Source organism: Bos mutus, chromosome 5 (genome assembly GCF_027580195.1).
Source record: "Bos mutus isolate GX-2022 chromosome 5, NWIPB_WYAK_1.1, whole genome shotgun sequence".
Lineage (NCBI taxonomy): Eukaryota > Metazoa > Chordata > Mammalia > Artiodactyla > Bovidae > Bos > Bos mutus.
Window position 1 is genome coordinate 20,627,586 of NC_091621.1, and position 22,778 is coordinate 20,650,363.

The 22,778-nt window shown below is 39.1% G+C and overlaps 1 protein-coding gene across 1 annotated transcript in view; it reads right to left on the minus strand.

Annotated features, from left to right (window-relative positions):
- The window catches only part of TAFA2 (TAFA chemokine like family member 2), a 565,192-nt gene that overhangs the window by 157,613 nt on the left and 384,801 nt on the right, over positions 1-22,778 (minus strand). Inside the window, exon 2 of the mRNA XM_005886926.2 lies at positions 12,737-12,843. Coding sequence (XP_005886988.1) covers positions 12,737-12,842 — 106 coding nt within the window. The 5' untranslated portion in view covers position 12,843. The remainder of the gene's footprint in view (positions 1-12,736; positions 12,844-22,778) is intronic.

The window sequence follows — 22,778 nt, forward strand, 5'->3', positions numbered from 1 at the left end:
GCGTAACAGTGGTTATTTTGGAACATGAAATCATGAATGACTCTTATTTCTGCCTCTTTTGCTTATCTATATTTTTAAAATATCAATTATTGTTGTTGTTCAGTCACTCAGTTGTGTCCAACTCTTTGTGACCCCATGGATGACAGCATGCCAGGCTTCCCTGTCCTTCAATATCTCCCAGAGCTTGATCAAACTCATGTCTATTGAGGCAGTGATGCTATCCAACAATCTTGTCCTCTGTTGCCCCCTTCTCCTCTTGCCTTCAACCTTTCCCAATCAGGGTCTTTGCCAATGAGTCAGCTCTTAAGTGTCAGGTGGCCAAAGTACTGTTGTTAGTAAATATTTATTGCTTTGGAATTAAAACAAATTTTGTTTTAATGAAAAAAATATATTTTGTTTATTGGGTAACTGGTTGGACACATAAATAAACTATCAAATGAACCAACAAATAAATCAAGAACTACCAAAAAGGAAAAAACTAAATGGCTGCTCTCTCATGTAGGCTTTAGGCTGAAAATCACAGTTTAACTTTTTTTCTGAAAAAATTTCATTTAATCAAAAGTTCCAACTCATATTAGTTATCACCTAATATGACACCGAAGGATAACATATAATTAAATGAACTGGCAAAACCAATACAATATTGTAATTTTAAAATAAATAAATGTGTGTGTGTGTTTAACTCTCATCTGTGTATCAGTTCAGTTCAGTCGCTCAGTCGTGTCCAGCTCTGTGACCCCATGAATCGCAGCACGCCAGGCCTCCCTGTCCATCACTAACTCCCGGAGTTCTCCCAAACCCATGTCCATCGAGTCGGTGATGCCATCCAGCCATCTCATCCTCTGTTGTCCCCTTCTCCTTCTGCCCCCAATCCCTCTCAGCATCAGGGTCTTTTCCAGTGAGTCAACTCTTCGCATGAGGTGACCAAAGTATTGAAGTTTCAGCTTCAGCATCATTCCTTCCAATGAACACTCAGGATTGATTTCCTTTGGAATGAACTGGTTAGATCTGCTTGCAGTCCAGGTGACTATATCCCACACTAAATACAGATCACTTTCCAACTCAAACAGTCAATGATGATTCGTTCTATCTAAATTTAGTTTGGATATGATGGGTATAGGAAGAAAAGGCAAGAAAACAGTCTTCTAAGATTATGACTGTTTTTCTATTGGGAACTTGGCATTCTAAACTGAAGTATTTCCTCTCTGATCTCCACTATCTGAAGCTATACCTGATGTAATTTCTTCCAAGGGGAAATAGTGCTTATACTTTTTGATTGGCTGTCACAATGCTCTGAGTTAATCACTACACCCTTCCCAAAATGCCCAGCCTGAAACAACTGTGAGAATTCAGGACAGAATATCTGTGGAGATTTGTCTGTGGGTGAGGGACTTTTAGTGGCCAAAGCTCAGAAGACTTTATTAAGCAGGCAATGACATTTTCTGATTTTTAGATATCTCATTTTTCAGATACAAATGCTCTAGATTTCTACAGTGTTTCTACATTGTGTTAAAAAAACAGAGTAAAACTATTCTGCAATTGGTTGCTCTTGAGAACACAGTGCTATTGCACTGGTATTTGGAAGAGCTATTTCTTTTGTTGTTTCATCTCCTACACTTACCTGTTCTGTAATGATCTCATCTCGTACCACTCTCTCCCTTACATACTCTGCTCTACGCACAGCAGCCTTGCTACTCGTCATTCTCCAGGCATGCTCCTATTTGAAAGCATTCATACTTATTTACTGCTCTGCCTGGAACATCCTTCCTTCAGATATTTTCACGGCTAGTTCCACTGGAAACTTTAAGTCTTACCCAAAGGCCTTATTTAAAACTACAATCCATCTTGAACAATTCTCATACCTCTTTCTTCCTTTCTTTTTTCCATAGCATTTACACTATAAAACTGGTTTCCTTTTTATTCCATCTTCCCACCTCTAAGACAAAAACTCCACAAGTACAACATTTTTGCCTCTTATATGTACTGCAATATTCTCAGTCCTTATTGTGGGTACTCGAAAACTATTGAGTAAAACATATTTTCCATCAGAATTATTCACTTATATTCCTGTGAAAACTACCAACAGACTCTTTGAGTCTAGCAATCCTGGTTCCCAGAAAGGGAAAGTGTGTACAAGGGGAAACAATAAGAATCTTACTAAACATACAGCTTCAATTGCTGCCTACTCAGAACCATATAGGACTCTTTGAGAGTCCCTTGGACTGCAAGGAGATCAAACCAGTAGATCCTGAAGGAAATCAACCCTGAATACTCATTGAAAGGACTGATGCTGAAGCTCCAATACTTTGGCCACCTGATGTGAACAGCTAATTCATCGGAAAAACTCTGTTGCTGGGAAAGATTGAAGGCAGAAGGAGAAGAGAGTGACAAGGATGAGATGGCTGAATGGCATCAGTGATTCAATGAACATGAACTTAGGCAAACTCTAGGAGATGGTGAGGGACAGAGAGGCCTGGTGTGCTGCAGTTCATGGGGTTGCAAAGAGACAGACACAACTGAGCAACTGAAAAACAACAGCCCCATAGACGAGCAAGAAAAAAAAAGGGACTTAAATAGTGATGAGGTTAATGACCTCACTGGTCACAAGGAAGAGGGTACTTGCTGGACAACTACCCTCTGTACCAGTTCTGTACCAGGACAGAAGAAAATAGGTTAGGTTCTCATATCGTCCACTGAGGTATTTCTTGGCAACCCCAATGCCCAGTTACAACCATAAATTTTTAATTTTGTAAGTACAACAACCCCAGAATTAAGAGCAAAATAACACAGAGCTTAGAACCCTTAGCTGTGAGGTCTAGGTAAATCATCAAGGTAAGCCTTCTAGCTGAATAGGAAGGAAATAGGAATCTAATGGCTAAGGAAGTGGGCAGATAATGAGTATCAGCTAAGGCCTTGGTATCAACTGCATTAGTGATGGCCCCACAATTCCTCCTCAAGTAAGTGTTTTTGGAAATTGTAACCAACCAGAATCTTTGATAAGCTTTGCTTGGACAGAGTAAGTTTAAATAAGAAGCAAGCAGCTCTAAGGGGTAAAAGAAGTGGACTGCATGATACGTAGCTGTTGGTTCACTACCAAGACCCTTTTTATCAGCAGTGCACCTTACCCACACTTGCTGTGAATGGTAGGAGATTACAATTCACAGCCCCTCCCTTGTTTAGAGCTCTACCACCTGCTAAAGAGAAGCTTTTAATATTCCAGGAGGGTTACTCCCTACCGTGTTTAACATGTCAACAGAGAGTGCCAAATGGACACAAATGTAGAAGAGGCTCTTTATCTCACTTCAAGGAGGGAATCAACTCTGTGAAGCAATTTATGTTTTGAGCCACCTGAAGGACTTGACCAGGCTATTCTCCAGCTGAGACCCTATTTGTGCTCAACTTTTGTCCCCAACTCTATCCTGCTGCACTTGCTCTCCACCTCCTGAGAGTATTCTTTCTGTAAATCACATAAATAAGAATTCCTCACTTGGCTCTGATTTTAGAGAAGCTTACCTATGACACATGCAAATCAACTCATGAAGAATGAATTCTAAATATAGGCCTTAAAAACTCTCACAATATGATTCCAATAAACATTAGCTCACAAAATTTTAAAATCACAAAACCCTAAAATAAAGTACGATGAGTGAGAGTCATGAGGAGGAAATCGTAAAAATTTCATAAAACAGAAGCCTCAAATTTTATATGTGTGACATTTGATATATAATGTATAAAAAGAAATAGAAACTAAGCAAATAAAGAACAAAATATATCAAAAGCCAAGTCAATTTGTAAGAAAAAAGAGTTTTTAGTAACATGTAATAGATGAAATTAAGACTCCGTAAATACATGGAAGAGCAAATTAGACTGAAGAGAACACATTTTTGGTAGGAAAAAAAAGATTTGAATTAATACTGCAGAATATAGCACAGAAAGACCTGAAGGTGCAAAATATAAGAGACTGAAATACATGCAGTACAGAGAGGGGAAGCTGACGTACATATAACCATAGTTCTAGCTCAGTAGAGATACAGAAGGAATATCTCAAGATGTAATATCTGAAATTCTTTCAAAGGTCATGAAAGACACCAATCCACAGGAAGTCAACTAAATCCCAAATAATACAAAGAAATTCACTACCAGATATTTGTCATGTCACATGGAATGAGACTTCCGAGATTTGATTTCTTCTCCCAACAGTTACACTAGCTAGGCAATTTGGGTCAAATGATTTAACTCTTCTTTGCCACAGTTTCTGATCTATATAACAGATAAAATAATAGTAGCTACATTATAGATTGTCATAAGGATTAAATGAGTTCATATCTACAAAGCTCTTAAAACAGAGCTGTTGGATTTTTAATATTCATCTGTATTACTTTTACCTTGAATGCTCACACAGTGTGCTCTGGATCAGAGACAGATTTCTTATTAATTATCTCACAATAAAAAATGAAAATAAGCAAACAGGCCTCCTTTGCCCTAAACCTAACCTATGATGAAAGCCATGTGGTCTGTGGGAGATAGAGACTTCACTCTTAAAGAGCACACACAAACTCCCACATGTTCTGGCACCCAGTGCAGGAGTAGTAATTTGAAAGAAGCCTGAGCTAGACCTAGCAGAGTTGCCTGGAGAGGCAGGGGCTGGTTGCAATTCTCCCTGGGGACATAGACATTCACAGTAGCCATATATGGGAGCTTTCTACCACATGGACACTGCTGCTTGCAGCTGCCATCGTGGGATCCTCCCTCTGGCTCATTAATGCCAAGACCTGGCCCCATCCAACAGCTTCTAGACATCAGTGCTGGAAGTTCAGTTCAGTTGCTCAGTCATGTCCAACTCTTTGTGACCCCATGGACTGCATGCAGCACACCAGGCTTCCCTGTCCATCACCAACTCCTGGAGCTTGCTCAAACACATGTTCATCGAGTCAGTGATGCCATCCAACCATCTTATCCTCTGTCGTTCCAGTGCTGGAAACCTCAGGCCAAACAACTAACTGTTTGGGAACACAGTCCCACCCATCAGCAAACAGACTGCCTAAAAACTTCCCGAGTTCACAGCCACCTCTAAACTCAGCACTTCCAAAGGGTCCATAGTACCAGAAGGCCAAGACCCAGCTCCACCCACCAGTAGGCCAGCACCAGCAGCTCCCACCAGGAAGCCTGCACAAGCCTCTAGACCAGCCTAATCTATGATGGGGCAGACAGCAGATAAGACAGCAGTAAGAAAATCACAATTCTTCGCCTGAGGACATAGTCCACCTCATCAGGCCAGATGCTACCCTGGGACCAGTGGGGACCCAGCTCTGTAACTAGCAGGCCAACACAAGCTTCAGGACACCATGGACCACATATGCAACTGAGTCAAGAACCAGACCCCTGTCCACCAATGATCTGACACCAGCTCTGGGATCCCTGGAACCTGAAGCCAGGCTCTAGGACTGATCTTACTACCTGCCAGTAGTCTGGCACTGACTCCAGGATTCAGATTCATTCACCAGTAGTGGGTACGATAGTCCCAGAGTCTTCTGGACTCTGACTTCAACCACCAGTGAGTTAGTATTAGCCTCAGGGCATCCTGGGATTCTGCAATCAGCTGCCTCCTGATCAGGCCCCACTAGCAAGGCAGGGTCTGATAATCATCTGGGCCAGAAGCCAACAAAACCCACCAGACTGCCTACACAGTCAATCTGTCACAACAGAAGGACCTAGACAGCCCTCTTAGAGGGAATCTCAAGAGCATATAGCTTAGATAACAAGAGAAGAGTGTGCTGCTGGGTGTTTTGATTTTTTTTTTATACAACTAGAATGAATAATTCTAAAATTTGTATTGAAACACAAAAGATCCGGAATACCCAAAGGAATCTTGAATAAAAGAACAGAACTAGAGGTGTCACACTTCCTGATTTAAGACTATGCAACAAAACTATAGCCATCAAATTAGGATGGTACTGGCACAAAAACAGACATATATCTATATCAATAGAACAGAATAAACAGCCCAGAAATAAACCCATGCACCTCATGGTCACTAATCTATAAAAAAGAGGCAAGCGTATGTAATGAAGAAAAAATAGTCTCTTCAATAAGCAGTGGGAAAACTGGACAGCTACAAGTAAAGGAACAGAATTAGAAATTTTTCTCACATCATACATAAAAATAAACTCAAAATGGATCAAAGACTAAATGTAAGATCTGAAACTATAAAACTCCTAGAAGGAAACATAGGCAGAATACTCTTTGACATAAATCATAGCAATATATTTCTGAATCTCTCTTAAAGAGCAATGGGAGCAAAATCAAAAATAAACAAATGGGACCTAATTAAACCTAAAAGCTTTTGCACAGCAAAGGAAGCCATCAATAGAACAAAAGACAACCTACTACATGGGCAAAAACATTTGCAAATGATATGATAGATAAGGGGTTAATATTCAAAATATATAAACAGCTCATACGACTCAAAAAAATACAATTTGATTAAAAAATAGGCATAAGTGAATAGACATTTTTCTGAAGGAAAACACACAGATGGCCAAGTGGCATATGAAAAGATGAACATCACTAATCATCATGGATATGCAAAGTGAAATCACAATGAGATACCACCTCACACCTGTCAAATGGCTATCACAAAAATGATCACAAGTAATCAATGTTCACAAGGATATGGAGAAAAAACAACCTTTGTACACTGTTGGTGAGAAGGGGAATGTAAATTGGTGTACCAGTATGGAAAACAGGATGGAATCTTTCCCCAAAATGGAAAAATAGATCTATTATATGATGTAGCCATTCTATTCCAGGGTATTTTACCAATATAGTCAGAGAAAACTATAATTCGAAAGGATACATGCTTCTGAATGTTCATTGCATCACTGTTTACAATGGGCAAGTTTTGAAAGCAACCTAAATATCCATAGAGAGATGAATGTATAAAGATGTGGTATGTATGCACAATGGAATACTACTGAGCCATAAAAAGGATGAAATTGTGCCATTTGCAACAACATGGATAGACCTGGAGGGTATTGTGCTTAGTCAAATATGTCAGAGAGAGAAAGACAAACATTGTATGTTATTAAAATAAACAAATGAATATGGTAAAACAGAAACAATCTCTTAGATATAGAGAATAAATTAGTGATTAATAGTGGAGAGAGGAAAAGAGGAGGGGAAAAATAAGGGTTGGGGATTAAGAGACACAAACTATTCTGTATAAAATAAGCCATAAGGATATAGTATATAGCACAGGGAATGTAGCTAACATTTTATAATAACATTAAATGTAATATAATCCATAAAAATTTTGAATCACTGTGTTATATACCAGAAACTAATCTAGCATTATAAATCAACTATACCTCAATAAAAAGAAATAATTGAAAAACTTTCTTAGTACTACTTTGAAAACCCATTTGACAGAATCCGGCAAGAATGAAGATATGCAATGCCCCATGACCTAGAAGTTTATTCATTGGAATGTGCCTTTGAGACACCCTTGCACATGTACAACAGGAAAGATACACAAGAATATTCATAGAAACTTAGTTCATAATGACAAGAACACAAAATATTCATGTATGGACTGTAACCACCAGGTTCCTCTATCCATGGGGATTATCCCAGCAAGAACACTGTAATGGGCTACCATGCCCTTCTCCAGGGGATCTTCCCAACCCAGGGATCGAACTCAGGTCTCTTGTATTGCAGCCAGATGCTTTACCAAAGAACCACTAGGGAAGCCCAAGAATACTGGAGTGGGTAGCCTAACCCTTTTCCAGGGGAACTTCCCGACCTAGGAATAAACTGGGGTCTCCTGCAATGCAGGAGAATTCTTTATCAGCTGAGCTACCTGGGAAGCCAAAAAAAAAAACAGAGCAACATTAAATAATAAGAATATTAACCACAGGTATTTACCATCAAATGTAATGAATGTCACAAATATACTATTTGGCAAAATAGCAAATTATAAAAACACAGTATAATACTATTATGTAAATCAATAACAAAATTCAGCAGCATGTCATGTGGATATACACAGATACATGGTAAAATTATAAATAAAAGCAAAGAAATTATAAATACAAAGTTTAGAATAGGGATTAGCTTAGGTAAGGAGGCAAAGAAATGAAATTAGAGTGGAAGACACATGTTCAAAAGAATTAGAAATGTTACATGTCTCAATCGGGTGATGAGCACACTTGTGTTCTTTTAAGAATATGTCCTAAATATTCAGTTCAGTTCAGTAGCTGAGTTGTGTCCAACTCTTTGTGACCCCTGAACCGCAGCATGCCAGGCCTCCCTGTCCATCACCAACTCCCGGAGTCCACCCAAACCCAGGCCCATCGAGTTGGCGATGCCATCCAACCATCTCATCCTCCATTGTCCCCTTCTTCTCCTGCCCTCAACCTTTCCCAGCATCAGGGTCTTTTCCAATGAGTCAACTCTTCGCATGAGGTGGCCAAAGTATTGGAGTTTCAGCTTCAACATCAGTCCTTCCAATGAATACCCAGGACTGATCTCCTTCAAAATGGACTGGTTGGATCTCCTTGCAGTCCAAGGGACTCTCAAGACTCTTCTCCAACACCACAGTTCAAAAGCATCAATTCTTCGGCGCTCAGCTTTCTTTATAGTCCAACTCTCACATTCATACATGACCACTGGAAAAACCATAGCCTTGACTAGATGGACCTTTGTTGGCAAAGTAATGGCTCTGCTTTTTAATATGCTGTCTAGGTTGGTCATAACTTTCCTTCCAAGGAGCAAGTGTGTTTTAATTTCATGGCTGCAATCACCATCTGCAGTGATTTTGGAGCCCCCAAAAATAAAGTCTGACACTGTTTCCCCATCTATTTGCCATGAACCAGATGACATGATCTTAGTTTTCTGAATGTTGAGCTTTAAGCCAACCTTTGCACTCTCCTCTTTCACTTTCATCAAGAGGCTCTTTAGTTCCTCTTCACTTTCTGCCATAAGGGTGGTGTCATTTGCATACCTGAGGTGATTGATATTTCTCCTGGCAATCTTGATTCCAGCTTGTGCTTCTTCCAGCCCAGTTTTTCTCATGATGTATTCTGCATAGAAGTTAAATAAGTAGGGTTACAATATATAGCCTTGATGTACTCCTTTTCCTATTTGGAACCAGTCTGTTGTTCCATGTCCAGGTCTAACTGTTGTTTCCTGACCTGCATACAGGTTTCTCAAGAGGCAGGTCAGGTGGTCTGGTATTCCCATCTCTTGAAGAGTTTTCCACAGTTTATTGTAATCCACACAGTCAAAGGCTTTGGCATAGTCAATAAAGCAGAAATAGATGTTTCTCTGGAACTCTCTTGCTTTTTCCATAATCCAGCGGATGTTGGCAATTTGATCTCTGGTTCTTCTGCCTTTTCCTAAACCAGCTTGAACATCTGAAAGTTCACAGTTCACGTATTGCTGTATGTATATTAATTAAAATATTATGTACATGTCAAATAATATGTAAATAATACTTATTAGATGTAAAATAGTTTAAACAAAAGGAATATTTGCATAGAAAATATAAAAGGAAGAAAGAAAGGAAAAGGAGAAAGAGGAAGAGAAAATTTTCCTACATTCTTCCTCCAAAATATTCTTATAGGGTGGAAATGGATCAGCAAAACAACACAAAAGTCATTTCTATACTGCACTGGGTTTGGCACTTTGAGTAGGTTTTCTGAGTCAATCTCATATGTTCAAGAAACATTCTTTTTTTTTTTTTTTTTTTGGCAAAAAGTAAGAAAAGATCTTTGTTTTGAGGTTAGCACAGAACAGAGCACAACTTATAAGTTCTTAAAAGCAGCTCTAAAAATTGTATGCAGTATTCACTATGGAGCAGTCCTTTTGATTGATTCTCTTAGAGACCCCACGACTTGGCTTTGGAGATGAGAAAACATCCTTATCATGAGCCCTTGTTTTGCTGGACTGACACTCACAATTACTATGAATCTCTCCCATTTCTCTCAATTCTATTTTTATAGACTGAGAAGGTGCACTGGGATGACCATCCATGGGGACCATATGGATGATATGTCTTCTCTATTCAGTTCAGATCAGTCACTCAGTCATGTCCGACTCTTTGCAACCCCATGAATCACAGCACGCCAGGCCTCCCTGTCCATCACCAACTCCCAGAGTTCACTCAGACTCACATCCATTGAGTCAGTGATGCCATCCAGCCATCTCATCCTCTGTTGTCCCCTTCTCCTCCTGCCCCCAATCCCTCCCAGCATCAGGGTCTTTTCCAATGAGTCAGTTCTTCACATCAGGTGGCCAAAGTATTGGAGTTTCAGCTTTAGAATCAGTCCTTCCAATGAACACCCAGGACTGATCTCCTTCAGAATGGACTGGTTGGATCTCCTTGCAGTCCAAGGGACTCTCAAGAGTCTTCTCCAACACCACAGTTCAAAAGCATCAATTCTTCGGCGCTCAGCTTTCTTCACAGTCTGACTCTCACATCCATACATGACCACTGGAAAAGTGGTGTCTTCTCTAGTGAAGTCCAAATCAGGGGGCTCGGCCCCAGTAGTTTGCCCCTTTTTAAAAGGTGAATATTGAAAGCTGCAGTTATAACTAGACATGGAACAAAGGACTGGTTCAAAATTGGAAAAGGACTATGTCAAGGTTGTATATTGTCACCCTGCTTATTTAACTTACATGCAGAGTACATCATGCAAAATACCAGGCTGGGATGAAGCACAAGATGCAAGCACAAGATTGCAGAGAGAAAATATCAATAACCTCAGAGATGCAGATGAAAACACCCTTATGGCAGAAAGTGAAGAAGAACTAAAGAGCCTCTTGATGAATGTGAAAGAGGAGCATGAAAGAACTGGCTTAAAACTCAACATTCAAAAACCTAAGATCGTGGCATCTGGTCCCGTCACTTCATGCCAAATAGATGGGGAAACAATGGAAACAGTGAGAGACTTTATTTTCTTGGGCTCCAAAATCACTGCAGATGGTGACTGCAACCATGAAATTAAAAGATGCTTGCTCCTTGGAAGAAAAACTATGACCAACTTATACACCATATTAAAAAGCAGAAACATTACTTGGCCAGAAAAGGTCCATATAATCAAAGCTATGGTTTTTTCAGTAGTGTGAATGTGACAGTTGGACCATAAAGAAGGCTGAGTGCCAAAGAATCGATACTTTTGAACTATAGTGCTAGAGAAGACTCTTGAGAGTCCCTTGGACTGCAAGGAGATCAAACCAGTCAATCCTAAAGGAAATCAATCCTGAATATTCATTAGAAGGACTGATGCTGAAGCTGAAGCTCCAATACTTTGGCCACCTGATGGGAAGAGCTGACTCATTAGAAAAGACCCTGATAATGGGAAAGATTGAAGGCTGAAGGGGATGACAGAGGACAAGATCGTTGGATGGCATCACCAACTCAATGGACATGAGTTTGAGCAATCTCCAGGAGATGGTGAAGGACAGGAAAGCATGGCATGCTGTAGTCCATGGGGTCTCAAAGTGTTGGACAGGATTGAACAGGATTCAGTCAACAACAGGATTGTTGTTGACTGAACAACAACAATTTAAGGCTGCATTATTCTTCAGTTTGGTTCACTGTAGCCAATTTGGAGGCAGATGAATAATATCCTCCTTAACACCTTTTTAATATTATACCAGTAACCCTTATTTTAAAATTTTTAAGCTTTATTTGTGGATCTATGAGCTATACTAAGGAAAAGAAGAAAACATGCACAGTGGGGCAAAAACAGGATTGTGAAATATGAAGAAACTTTTTATAAAATTCATATTTTCAAAGGTGACTTTTTTGTTTTAAACATAGGGGGGAAAGATTTATAAGTGTTTATAAGTGTCACACCACATCTTTCCCTCCCTGGCATACTTCTTCCATGTAATGCTAATTAAATGCACATGTGTAACTATTTTAAGTGTTAACAAAATTCAAGGCACGCTTAACTCTAATCAAAAATAAGAAAGTAAGTTGCTAATCTGTGGACTTTACAGAGGAAAAAGAACTAGATTGTAAAATCATATTTCACAGAAAAATCTAAATTGACTTTTCAGGTTATGAATACTTAATTACGGTAGGAACAGTCCAGAAATAGCCCATTTTAATTCATTTAGGAAAAAGTATTTATTCACTATGCTGAGTCTCATGCTCAGGAAAGAGAACAGAAAGAGGCATAATTTTGAGCTATCAAGCTTAACACACATAAATAAGACAAATATCCTCCCTTCCCCTGTTTCATGGCAGGATTGAACCTGCTTAATATCATACTAGTGGTAAAACCCAAATAGTGGCCAAAGATATACTCTGGCATGAAGAAATATGACCTACAAAAAGTACTGAAATTCACATGTATACATATTATTAAGATAAATATTATTAAAGGTGCTTTCATTATTGGATAATTACACGTTGAAACTCATCTTTGTTGCCTGTCAACTCAACATTTTAACATCTTAAAAATGGAAATGGTAGGAATAAAGCAGATTCACGGTTCTGTACTCTGAATATTATTTGCAGAAGTGACAGTAATCTTGGAAACATTTTAATACTCATTCATTCCCTATCAAAGCCATATTAGGATCTCTGCATCTTCACTTGAAAAGAACTGCAATGGGCAGACCCATATTTAGTAAAACTAACTCACCAGTAAAGGCAGAACACAATAGTCTGTATTAAACAGAGTTTCCTTCCATAGACAGCGAGGAAGAAATGAGAAGAACTTACCTTTATGATGGTTTGCACTGGATACAACTTTCCCCCACAAGGTTACAATAAATATTATTATTAGCAGTTTTCCTTTTGTTGCTTTCTGTAAGTATCTCTTACTCATCCTGCAAAAAATGATAATAATAATAATAAAAATCTTAAGTATGTGAACCCACTGTTTTTCCACTATAATCATGGTACATTTACAAGTTCCTATGACATTTTAACACCTACATTTGCATTTCTTATATTAAAATACTGTTCTCTGCATATAAATTATGAACAGAAAAAAGATTAAAGTTTTCCAAACAAAGTACCTTGATACAATGCAAGTGATAAGAGAGGCCCTAGCTCTATCAACCTTGTTTCACTTAATGACAGCTGAAACCAACCAAAAAACATTACTATTTTTCTCTCCATATAAATATAGATTCATCTTTTTCAAAAAATTCAAGGCACAGCTGTTTGAATAATCTTTAAGTAAGTGATTTGTTTTACTTTTAAAAAATTCTTCTTCAAAGCCAAGTCAAACGGTCAGGGTAAACAGTTGAGATAAAACGCATTTGATGAATTCCTGCACAGAATAAAATCATTTCAAATCTACTATTTCTAATGTGCTTTTTAAAAGTCACTTTACTGTACGACATCACTACTGCTGAAACACAGGTGTCTTAATATTGTTGGAACCTACCATGCTGTACTTTATGAGTAGAAGAAAAATGAAATAGCAGAATGAAAAATAGCAAGTTAACATTTGCAAGTTGAGACTACAAAACAGGAAAACAAAGCAATGTTATAATAAAATAATAGCTACCCAAAACAAAAGTTTAGCACCTACTTTCTGTAGCACTGAATACAACATTATTTCAACTGTTCTTCAGGACAAATTGGGGATGTTGGTATGTCTATCCCCATTTTGTAGATGATGAAGGACAGAAATTACATTAAATATGTGTTTAATGATAGAGTGAAAACTCAAACACCAAATTGCCTTAATCTAAAATCTTTACATTAACTATTATATTGCTAAGGGGTAAGCAAAACATAAAATATAATCCATCCGCATTTTATTTATGAGGGAGATAAAATATACATCCATCACACTGTACCTCCCCAGATTCGATCCTGAATGGACAGAACTCCATTCTTATCTGACCTGCATTCTTGTCTTAGTTCCAGTGCAAGTTTGTGAGGTCGCTTCCTCACCTAGCCTGATTCCTCCTCCTGAGTCCTCCATGTTATCTTTTTGCTCACACCTTCACTTCCAAAACATTCTGTCTCCAAAAGTATGACTCTGTGGTAGCAATGATGACTGTATAATTTTGAAGAGGAGTCACTCATACCAATAAATGGATAAAAAATAAATTGATATTTTATGCATATTTAATACAGATACACAGTTATACTTCTTGGCCTGGAGAGATTGTTCACACTGATTCAGATGTTGAGGGGGCAGCAATGTGTGACTAAGAACACAGACTCCAGACTTACTCCTGAATCAGACTGTTTGGATTTGAGTCTGGCTCTCTTGGCTTCTGATTGAGTAATCTTGTGTGAGTTTCTGGATCTCCTGCTTCAACTTTTTCTTCTGCCATATGGAGTATGTATGTGAAGAGCCTGGCCCCATGGCTGGCATGTATAAGGGCTCAATGACTATGAGCCTGGAAAGTGTTCAGTCATTTGGATGTTTTGTTGTTCCTGGAGTACATGAGAGGCCCATCCATGCATGAGATGATTGAAGGGAATTTCAGTGGACCCAACAGCTGCAAGTCCTCCATGGACCTTGGTTTTGTGACGTGTTTAGATAATGTAAAAGGAATAAGTGTTGACCTTTGGATTAGATGGCTTGGTTTAAAATCTGGCTTATTGCCTACTGTCTATATGACTTTATAAATTACTTAACTAAGTATTTTTGCAACCAAAATGAGAATAATATCTATCTCATAGTTGTTGGTACAAAAACTAAAGGAGTTAGTTCATGGAAAGAATTTACCACTACACATACAAGATAATTAATGCTCAATAGGTGTTAACCATTACTACGGCCATAACTTTGTTAGACCTGCATTTCCCAAATCTGTGTGTCCTGCGAGGCATCACTTCACAGAATGTTAATACAGTATTGAAAAACAAAGGGGGCAAGTAGATTTACAAAACTCTGGGTGCAACCAGATTTTTTGAAACAAGAGGCATATCTGAGTGTACAGCATTGTCTAGAAACCTTTCTTCACAGCGTAATACAGTATACTAATGTCCTCAGGAAGTATCTTAGAAAAACAATCTGGTTTAGGGATATTCAATCTCAAGTGCCCATTTAATTCCCATTTTAAATCTTCCATTCTATTACCTTTGTGGTTTTTTGGCACTCTTACTGTTAGCTTTGTTATGAGATTCTTCTTTTTCTCACATTTTTGCCACCATCCTGCCTCCTCTCCTACATCCAATCCCTGCAACAATATTGTACTGCATAACCTATAACAGAATGAACAGTTTAGCAAACTTCATCTGACAAGAAGAGCTGCTTAGCATAATTCTTGATAATAGCTTTCCCGTAGCAAATGGCCTCTGCTACAAGGTCAATGACCCATTGTATTTTCCCTATCATTGTTCCCCGACCACATGGCATGACAGAACTGACAACTGGTCAAACAGATAACTAGACATATGGAAACAGAAACACCCACAAAGTCACCAGGCTGTCAAACTGAAAAAGGAAGGAGAAAGGAGGTCAACATATGGAAGTCTGTAAAGACCCCTGCCTTTCCTCTCATACCACCCCTACCCCTATCCAGTCAATGACCACGTTCTGTCAATACTGCTTTCTGAATATCTCTTACTTATGCACACATCCCTGCTGCAATACTGCAGTTCAGGCCACCAAAATTTTTCATGGGCAACACGCAGCCTCCTAACTGGACTTCCTGCTGCCAGTATTGTCGTCCTTGGGAACCAAAGGCTGAATCTTTGTCTGCTTTTCATATGATTCTGTTTGTCATGTTTAGTACTTAGGAAGTACCTGATAAATACTGCTAACTGAGCGAAACGCATTCTCTATGTGTGCTGTGCTTAGTCACTCAGTTGTGTCTGACTCTTTGTGACCTCATGGACTGTAGCCCACCAGGCTCCTCTGTCCATGGGATTCTCCAAGCAAGAATACTGGATTGGGTTGCTGTGCCCTCCTCCAAAGGATCTTTCTAACCCAGGGATCAATCCCAAGTCTTCCGTGTTGCAGGCACATTCTGTACCATCTGAGCCACCAGGAAAACCCGTATAGCACACTCTATATTGTAGCCAAACATGTAACTATGATCATGAGACCCCCTTCATGTGATTGAAACCTTCACACGATTCTCTTCTAGGTTTAAGGGAAAGAAAAAAAAAAAAAAAAAAAACTTGTACTGGTATCAGAGTTAAAAACAATAACTTTACTTTTTCTGTCTTTCTGTCTCCAATCTTACTTTACACCATTCTTCCCCAACTCTCTCTCCATGTACACTCATAGTCAATATTTTAACTCTACAAAATTTCCTCTACATCTTCCAGCTAAATCTCCATGTCACCTGAAACATGTCACCCACCTCCATGTGTCACAGACTCTTCAAACTGCTAACTTCTATTCATTGGTCAGGGTGTAGCTTAGAATTCCTTCTACAGGATTTGGTCAAGACCATGTTAAAAGCCGGAGAAGGCAATGGCACCCCACTCCAGTACTCTCGCCTGGAAAATCCCATGGGCAGAGGAGCCTGGTGGGCTGCAGTCCATGGGGTCGCTAAGAGTCGGACACGACTGAGCGACTTCACTTTCACTTTTCACTTTCATGCATTCGAGAAGGAAATGGCAACCCACTCCAGTGTTCGTGCCTGGAGAATCCCAGGGACGGGGAGCCTGGTGAGCTGCCGTCTATGGGGTCACATAGAGTCAGACACGACTGAAGTGACTTAGCAGCAGCAGCAGCATGTTAAAAGCCCTACTCTATATATACCAGGCACATGTCACACTGTAATATAATTTTCTATTTACTTATCCCCATCCCTTACTGTCATACAAGATTTCTAAAGATAGGGACTGTGAACCACACATTTGAAAATACCTAGAGCCTGAGAGTCTCTTGAACTGCAAGGAGATCAAACCACTCAATCCTAAAAGAAATCAACCCTGAATATTCATTGGAAGGATAGATGCCGAAGCTCCAATAATTTTGCCACATGATGCAAACAGCCAATTCATTAGAAAAGACCCTGATGCTGGGAAAGATTGAGGGCAGGAGGATAAGTGGGCGACAGAGTACAAAATGGTTAGATAGTATCACCGACTCAATGGATATGAATCTGAGCAACGTCTGGGACGTACTGAAGGACACAGAAGGCTGGCACACTGCAGTCCATGGGGTCACAGAGAATCAGAAATGACTTAGCAACTGAACAATAAAAAAGAGCCTGGCCCAAGGTTCAGCTCAATAACTAAGAGAGTATTTGTTGAACGTGGGTCACATCATGTTGTAGAGCCAAAGATATCGTGCCATTGCCAACATGAGCAGGAAGCAAGTGTGTGTCACTATTTTAGGATGAAACTAGGAAAAGACCCACAGAAAGAAGAAAGTGAGATAGGGGTAGGGGAGGGGAAGATAAGACAAAGCGAAGAAGAAAAAGAGAAGGGAGAAATCCAATCTGGAATGTGATTTATTCTGATTTTAAAATAACAACCAAGATTGAGCAAACTGAAATGTAACAGAGTGATGACTGATGTTCCACGAAGGGGCAGCACCCAGGAAGAAAACCCTAAAGAAAATAGGCTGGATGGTATGCTTCTTCCTGACCTTGTACAAGAGCACAGAGGGTGGGGGCACTCACTTCTCATTCAAAGTGCTAAACACCAGGTCTCAGTCTAAAAATTTCCCCCATAGTCAAAGGTTGAATACACTTTCAAAATTGTCACACTGTTGTTTTTTTTTTTTTTTTTTTTTTTAAAGCAACATTTAAGTGAACTTTAGAACAGCAAAAGCTGTGAGAAGAAGAAACTGGAAACTGAAGGATAAATTCACAGAGAGGATGAAACCTTGAAATTGCTCCCCAAGCAGCAGCCGCTGGCAAGACAGGGGAAATAGAATAATTGAGAAATGCTAACCTTGGCGGTGAAGGATGTTGAAGTGAAAAGCTGTCAAAGTAGAGAACTGACAATTAAATCTCCAGACTTTCTTTTGCTCTTCTCATCTGTACTATGTTTCAGTTATATCCATTCAGATGTCTGAATGGTGTTAGAACCCTCTGCCCCCACACTGATGTTAAAAGTGTATTTCAATTATAAATAAGCAAGAAACTATTATGCTCCTAGAAAAATCACTTTACCATAAAAACAGAAAGCAGGTTTAACTAATATAAAGAAGATGGAAAGGGAAAAAAGGTGGGAAAGACTTATAAACAAGAAGATAAAAAGCTGGAGCCTGGAACCCAATCACCTGGCCTCTCCTAGAGCTTAAGGCACTTATTTGTGGAAGTAAAGGTCATGTGTATGTGTGTGTTTAGGCACGCTTGGTCATTCAGTCGTTTCTGACTCTGCGACCCCATGGATTATAACCAGCCAGGCTCCTCTGTCCATGGGATTTCCCAGGCAAGAATACGGGAATGGGTTACCATTTCCTTCTTCAAGGGATCTTCCCAACCCAGTGATAGAAACTGAGTCTCCTGTGTCTACTGCATTCCAAGTAGATTCTTTTACTCCACTGAGCCATCAGGGGAGCCTTAATAATGGTCATATAAGGCAATGTATATTGGGTTGGCCACAAAGTTCATTTGAGTTTTTCCATGTTACAAAAACCCAAAGGAACTTTTTGGCCAGCTCAGTACAAAAGTCTTTTTATAGGATGTTTTTCTACACTGATCTAACATTCATATCAACCTTGTGTCAACAAATTACGATGGCATGAACTTTAACAGCCAAATCTAGTAAAGGGATTTAACCTTGAAATAGAATGCTCCAACTGATAAGTTCCTTCTGTCCTGATAGGGACCAGAATGGTATTTATAAAATGTAAATCAAATAATACCACACCCCGCTCTTTACTGAAAACCCTAGAAATTTACCTGCGTATTGAAATAAGAGTAAAAATCTAAATTTCTCACTGGAGACAACGTTCAACATCATCTCCCTGCTTGACTTTTCTGACCTCAATTCACATCCATGTTCCCCTCCATCTTTACACTTCAGACACATTGGCCCTCCCTCTGTCCCTTTGTCAGAGGAGGTAATCAGGAGGACATGACTGCTGGTTGATACTCAAGCTATACCCAGGCAGTCGGAGGGTCCTTCCCTGTCCTAGGAATGTATATTCTGCCCACCGTGCCCACAGGGAGAGCTACTCCAGGGATGTACCTTGAGAGGTGATGTGTGCTGCTAAGACCATCCAGACTGAATACATGACTGAACCCTAGTAAAGCCTCTTAAGATTTGCTGGGCAGCTGAGGAATGATTTCCCTCATCCAGCACCTAAGACAAGCCTCCAATGTAAGTTCCCTTGCTTGTTAAATGCTCCACTTACCAATCTCCCTTGTGCATCCCTCCTCACCCTCCACATATGGAGGCCAGTTTCAGATTTCACCCTGGAAACTTCAAGGGTGTAAACCAATCCCCTTGCAGCCAAATTCATTCTAGAACCCAAATTAAATGTTAGCTCTGCCTTGAAAGCTCTCCCTCTAGTCTTTGCATGGTCAGTTTCAGTTCATGGTCACCTCCACAGAGAACAACTCCTGAGCATCTTACCCTTCAGAGTCCACAGACACCCACCCCACTCTCTCTTGTTCTTAATATCCTGTCATATAGATCTTCCTCATCTTAAAATGGGGCCACATCCAGATTAATTCAGTGTACATTGAAAATGCATTTGATACACTTAACCTACAAAACATCAGAGCTCAGACCAGCCTACCTTAAGCATGCTCAGAATACTTACATTAGCCTTTGCATGCATGCTAAGTCACTTTGTGTCCAACTCTTCATGACCCGGTGGGCCGTGGCCCACCAGACTCCTCTGTCCATGGGATTCTCTAGGCAAGAATACCAGAGTGGGTTTCCATACTCTCCTCCAGGGAATTTTCCTGACCCAGGGATCGAAACCAAGTTTCTTAAGTCTCCTGCATTGTTAGGCAAGTTCTTTATCACTAGCACCACCTGGAAAGCCCAACATTAGCCTACAGTTGGGCAAACATAAAGCCTATTTTGGAGAAGGAAATGGCAACCCACTCCAGTATTCTTGCCTGGAGAATCCCATGGACAGAGGAGCCTGGCAGGCTACAGTCCATGGTGTCACAAGAGTTGGACATGACTTAGTGACTAAACCACCAAAGCCTATTTTACAATGAAGTATTGAATATCTCATAAATTTATTGGGTGCTATATTGAAAATGAAAAACAGAATGGTAGTATGGGTACAGAATGATTCTAAGTGAAGCAGCTATTTACTTTTGGGATCATATGGCTAACAGGAAGCTTCAATTCACCCATATTTTCCAGTATCAGGAGCAAGTATTGTACAACATATTGCCAGACAAGAAAAAAATTCAAAATTCAAAGTATAGTTTGAAAGTATAGTCAAATTCAAAGTTATATGAATGCAAACCATTTAAAGTTGGGGACCATCTGTATTTCCTCCATTTATTATAATCTGAAATTATTTTATTCACTTATTTACATATTTGAGGTATTTATTTTCTTCTTTCTCTCACTAAAATGTTATTTCTATAAGGACAAATCCTCTCCTTTTTTTTTTTTTTGCCCCACCACACAGCATGTAGAACTTCTCCAACCAGGGATTGAACCTGTGTCCCTGCATTGGAAGCACAGTGCTTTAACCACTGGACTGCCAGGGAAGTCCAAGTTCCTCTCTATTAATCACTATGCCAGCACAAAGAATACCTCACAGAACATCAACATATGTTCAATGAAGGAATCTGTGCCTTGATTTTAGAATCAGAACAAATGAATCCTTTTTAATGGAGGTTTCATTACTTTTTTATTTTAAACAACTAAATGTCTGCTATACTCAGTGGCTAAGAATGTCAGTGGAAAGTACGGTGCACACGCTGGTGTGTGGAGAGATACAAAATGAAGTGAGGAGCATAGGAGATGAGAAAATGGAAACAGACTAAATCACTCTTTTAAGAAACATACTGAAAAGGGAAGTAAAGACAAAATGGTAGCGAGAGACTTGAACAGGTGATTGGAAAAAGCCAGAAGGAAGAGGTATGTTAAAAATACCAAAGTCAGGGTAGACTAAGTTTTTGTAAATATCTATGCTCTACAAAGACAAGTTATTATGACAATATTATTATTATCCTAAGTATTGTTATTACTTTTAATTTCCCTATTTTATATTGAAGAAAATGCATCTTCCAAAATTAATTATCCTTTGTTTTCTGATAGGTTATTACAATAACCCTACTAAATATGACATCTTGAGCCACAAATTTCACTATGTTGCTGGTTTTATCCAATAATAATGTCCAACTTGACTAGCATTTATGCTAGTCAAGAATATTGCTATTGCAATATTCTTTGAGGCAGGCAGACAGTGATATCAGTATTGAGATTAGATAAATATAGATGCATATTAAAGTATAAGGGATCCATGTGTGTACATATTTTGTACATACAATATATAGTAGCAAATTTAAGAGATAATCATGTGACCCTACCAATAATCCTGTGGTATTGTATTATATTATCCAGAAGCTGAGGTAGTAATCTCTACTCATTTTTATTATTGGTATTCATTTGGATCCACTTTATACCACATATCCAATACCATGACATTATAGTATTTCACACCACAGTTAACTGTGTATGTTATTTGAATTAGAATCTACCCACTGAATAGAATCTGTATTTCCCATTTTAAAATTATCAAAAGTTTATAGACTTACAGGACTTCCCTGGTGGTCCAGTGGTTAGCAATCCACCTTGCAGTGCAGGAAATGGGTTCAATTCCTGGTCAGGGAACTAAGATCCCACATGCCAAGGGGCAACTAAGCCTGTGTGCTGCAGCTGCTGAGCCTGAGCGCCACAGCTGGAGAGAAGCCCACACGTCCCAGTGGAAGATTCCATATGTCACAACCAAGACCTTAAGTAGCCAAATGAATATCTAAAAAGTAAAGTTTATTTACTTTGCATTTTTATATGCCAGTCATAAGATTAGTCCAATTAGTTCACATTTTTTTTAGGTAACTTCAAAGCAAAGACTTTGGAATATAATCCTGGTTCTCACATTTTTCTAAATGGAAACAATAGCTATAAAATTCACTCAATACATCAGTGTTTCATGATGAATGTACCTTTTACATTCCATTCAGTTAAGAAGTCGACCCTGGAGATTTAGCCAAGAAAGCTCCACTGGTTTCTAAGGATTGCCTGGCAGCAAATATAAGCCTCTTTTAAGAACCACTATTGCCTCCTTCCTTCACCCAAAATTTATACTTCCATTCATTTTCCTACAATACTGCAATTTTGGTGGGTATAGAAATCCAGGAGTGCTTTTGCTTGATGCCTAGTAATGTACAACCAAAGTGCTGATTTTACATAAGTGCCTTTGCCACCTACAGACCATAATGATAGGAAATAGAAATGTATTATCATTCAAATGATTTTTCCTGAAACATACAATATTCTAAGGCTCCAAGTGCTAATACCCAAAACAGACAAAAACACTATAGGCAAAATAAAGCAATCATTTATGAAAGACACCTGAAATGACGAGGGCTAAGCTAAACCACATTGCTGTGCATGTTATTACAAGTGAATCACTTACCTTCCTTTTCAACCTATAAAATGGGAATGCCATCTATTTTTTCAAATAGGAATGTCATTAAAACTAATAAGAAATTGTGTGATGGCTTGAACTTAAAGAAAGTTATATGCTAAATCAGCAATACTACTATTTCTTCAAAGATCCTTCTTTCAGAGCATGGCTTGCAAGGCAGAACTGCTTACCTGAATATGATCCTAGCTCTGACATACAATAGGAAAATGCCTTTGTCGAGTGTACTTAACAACTATGAGCCTCAATGCCCAC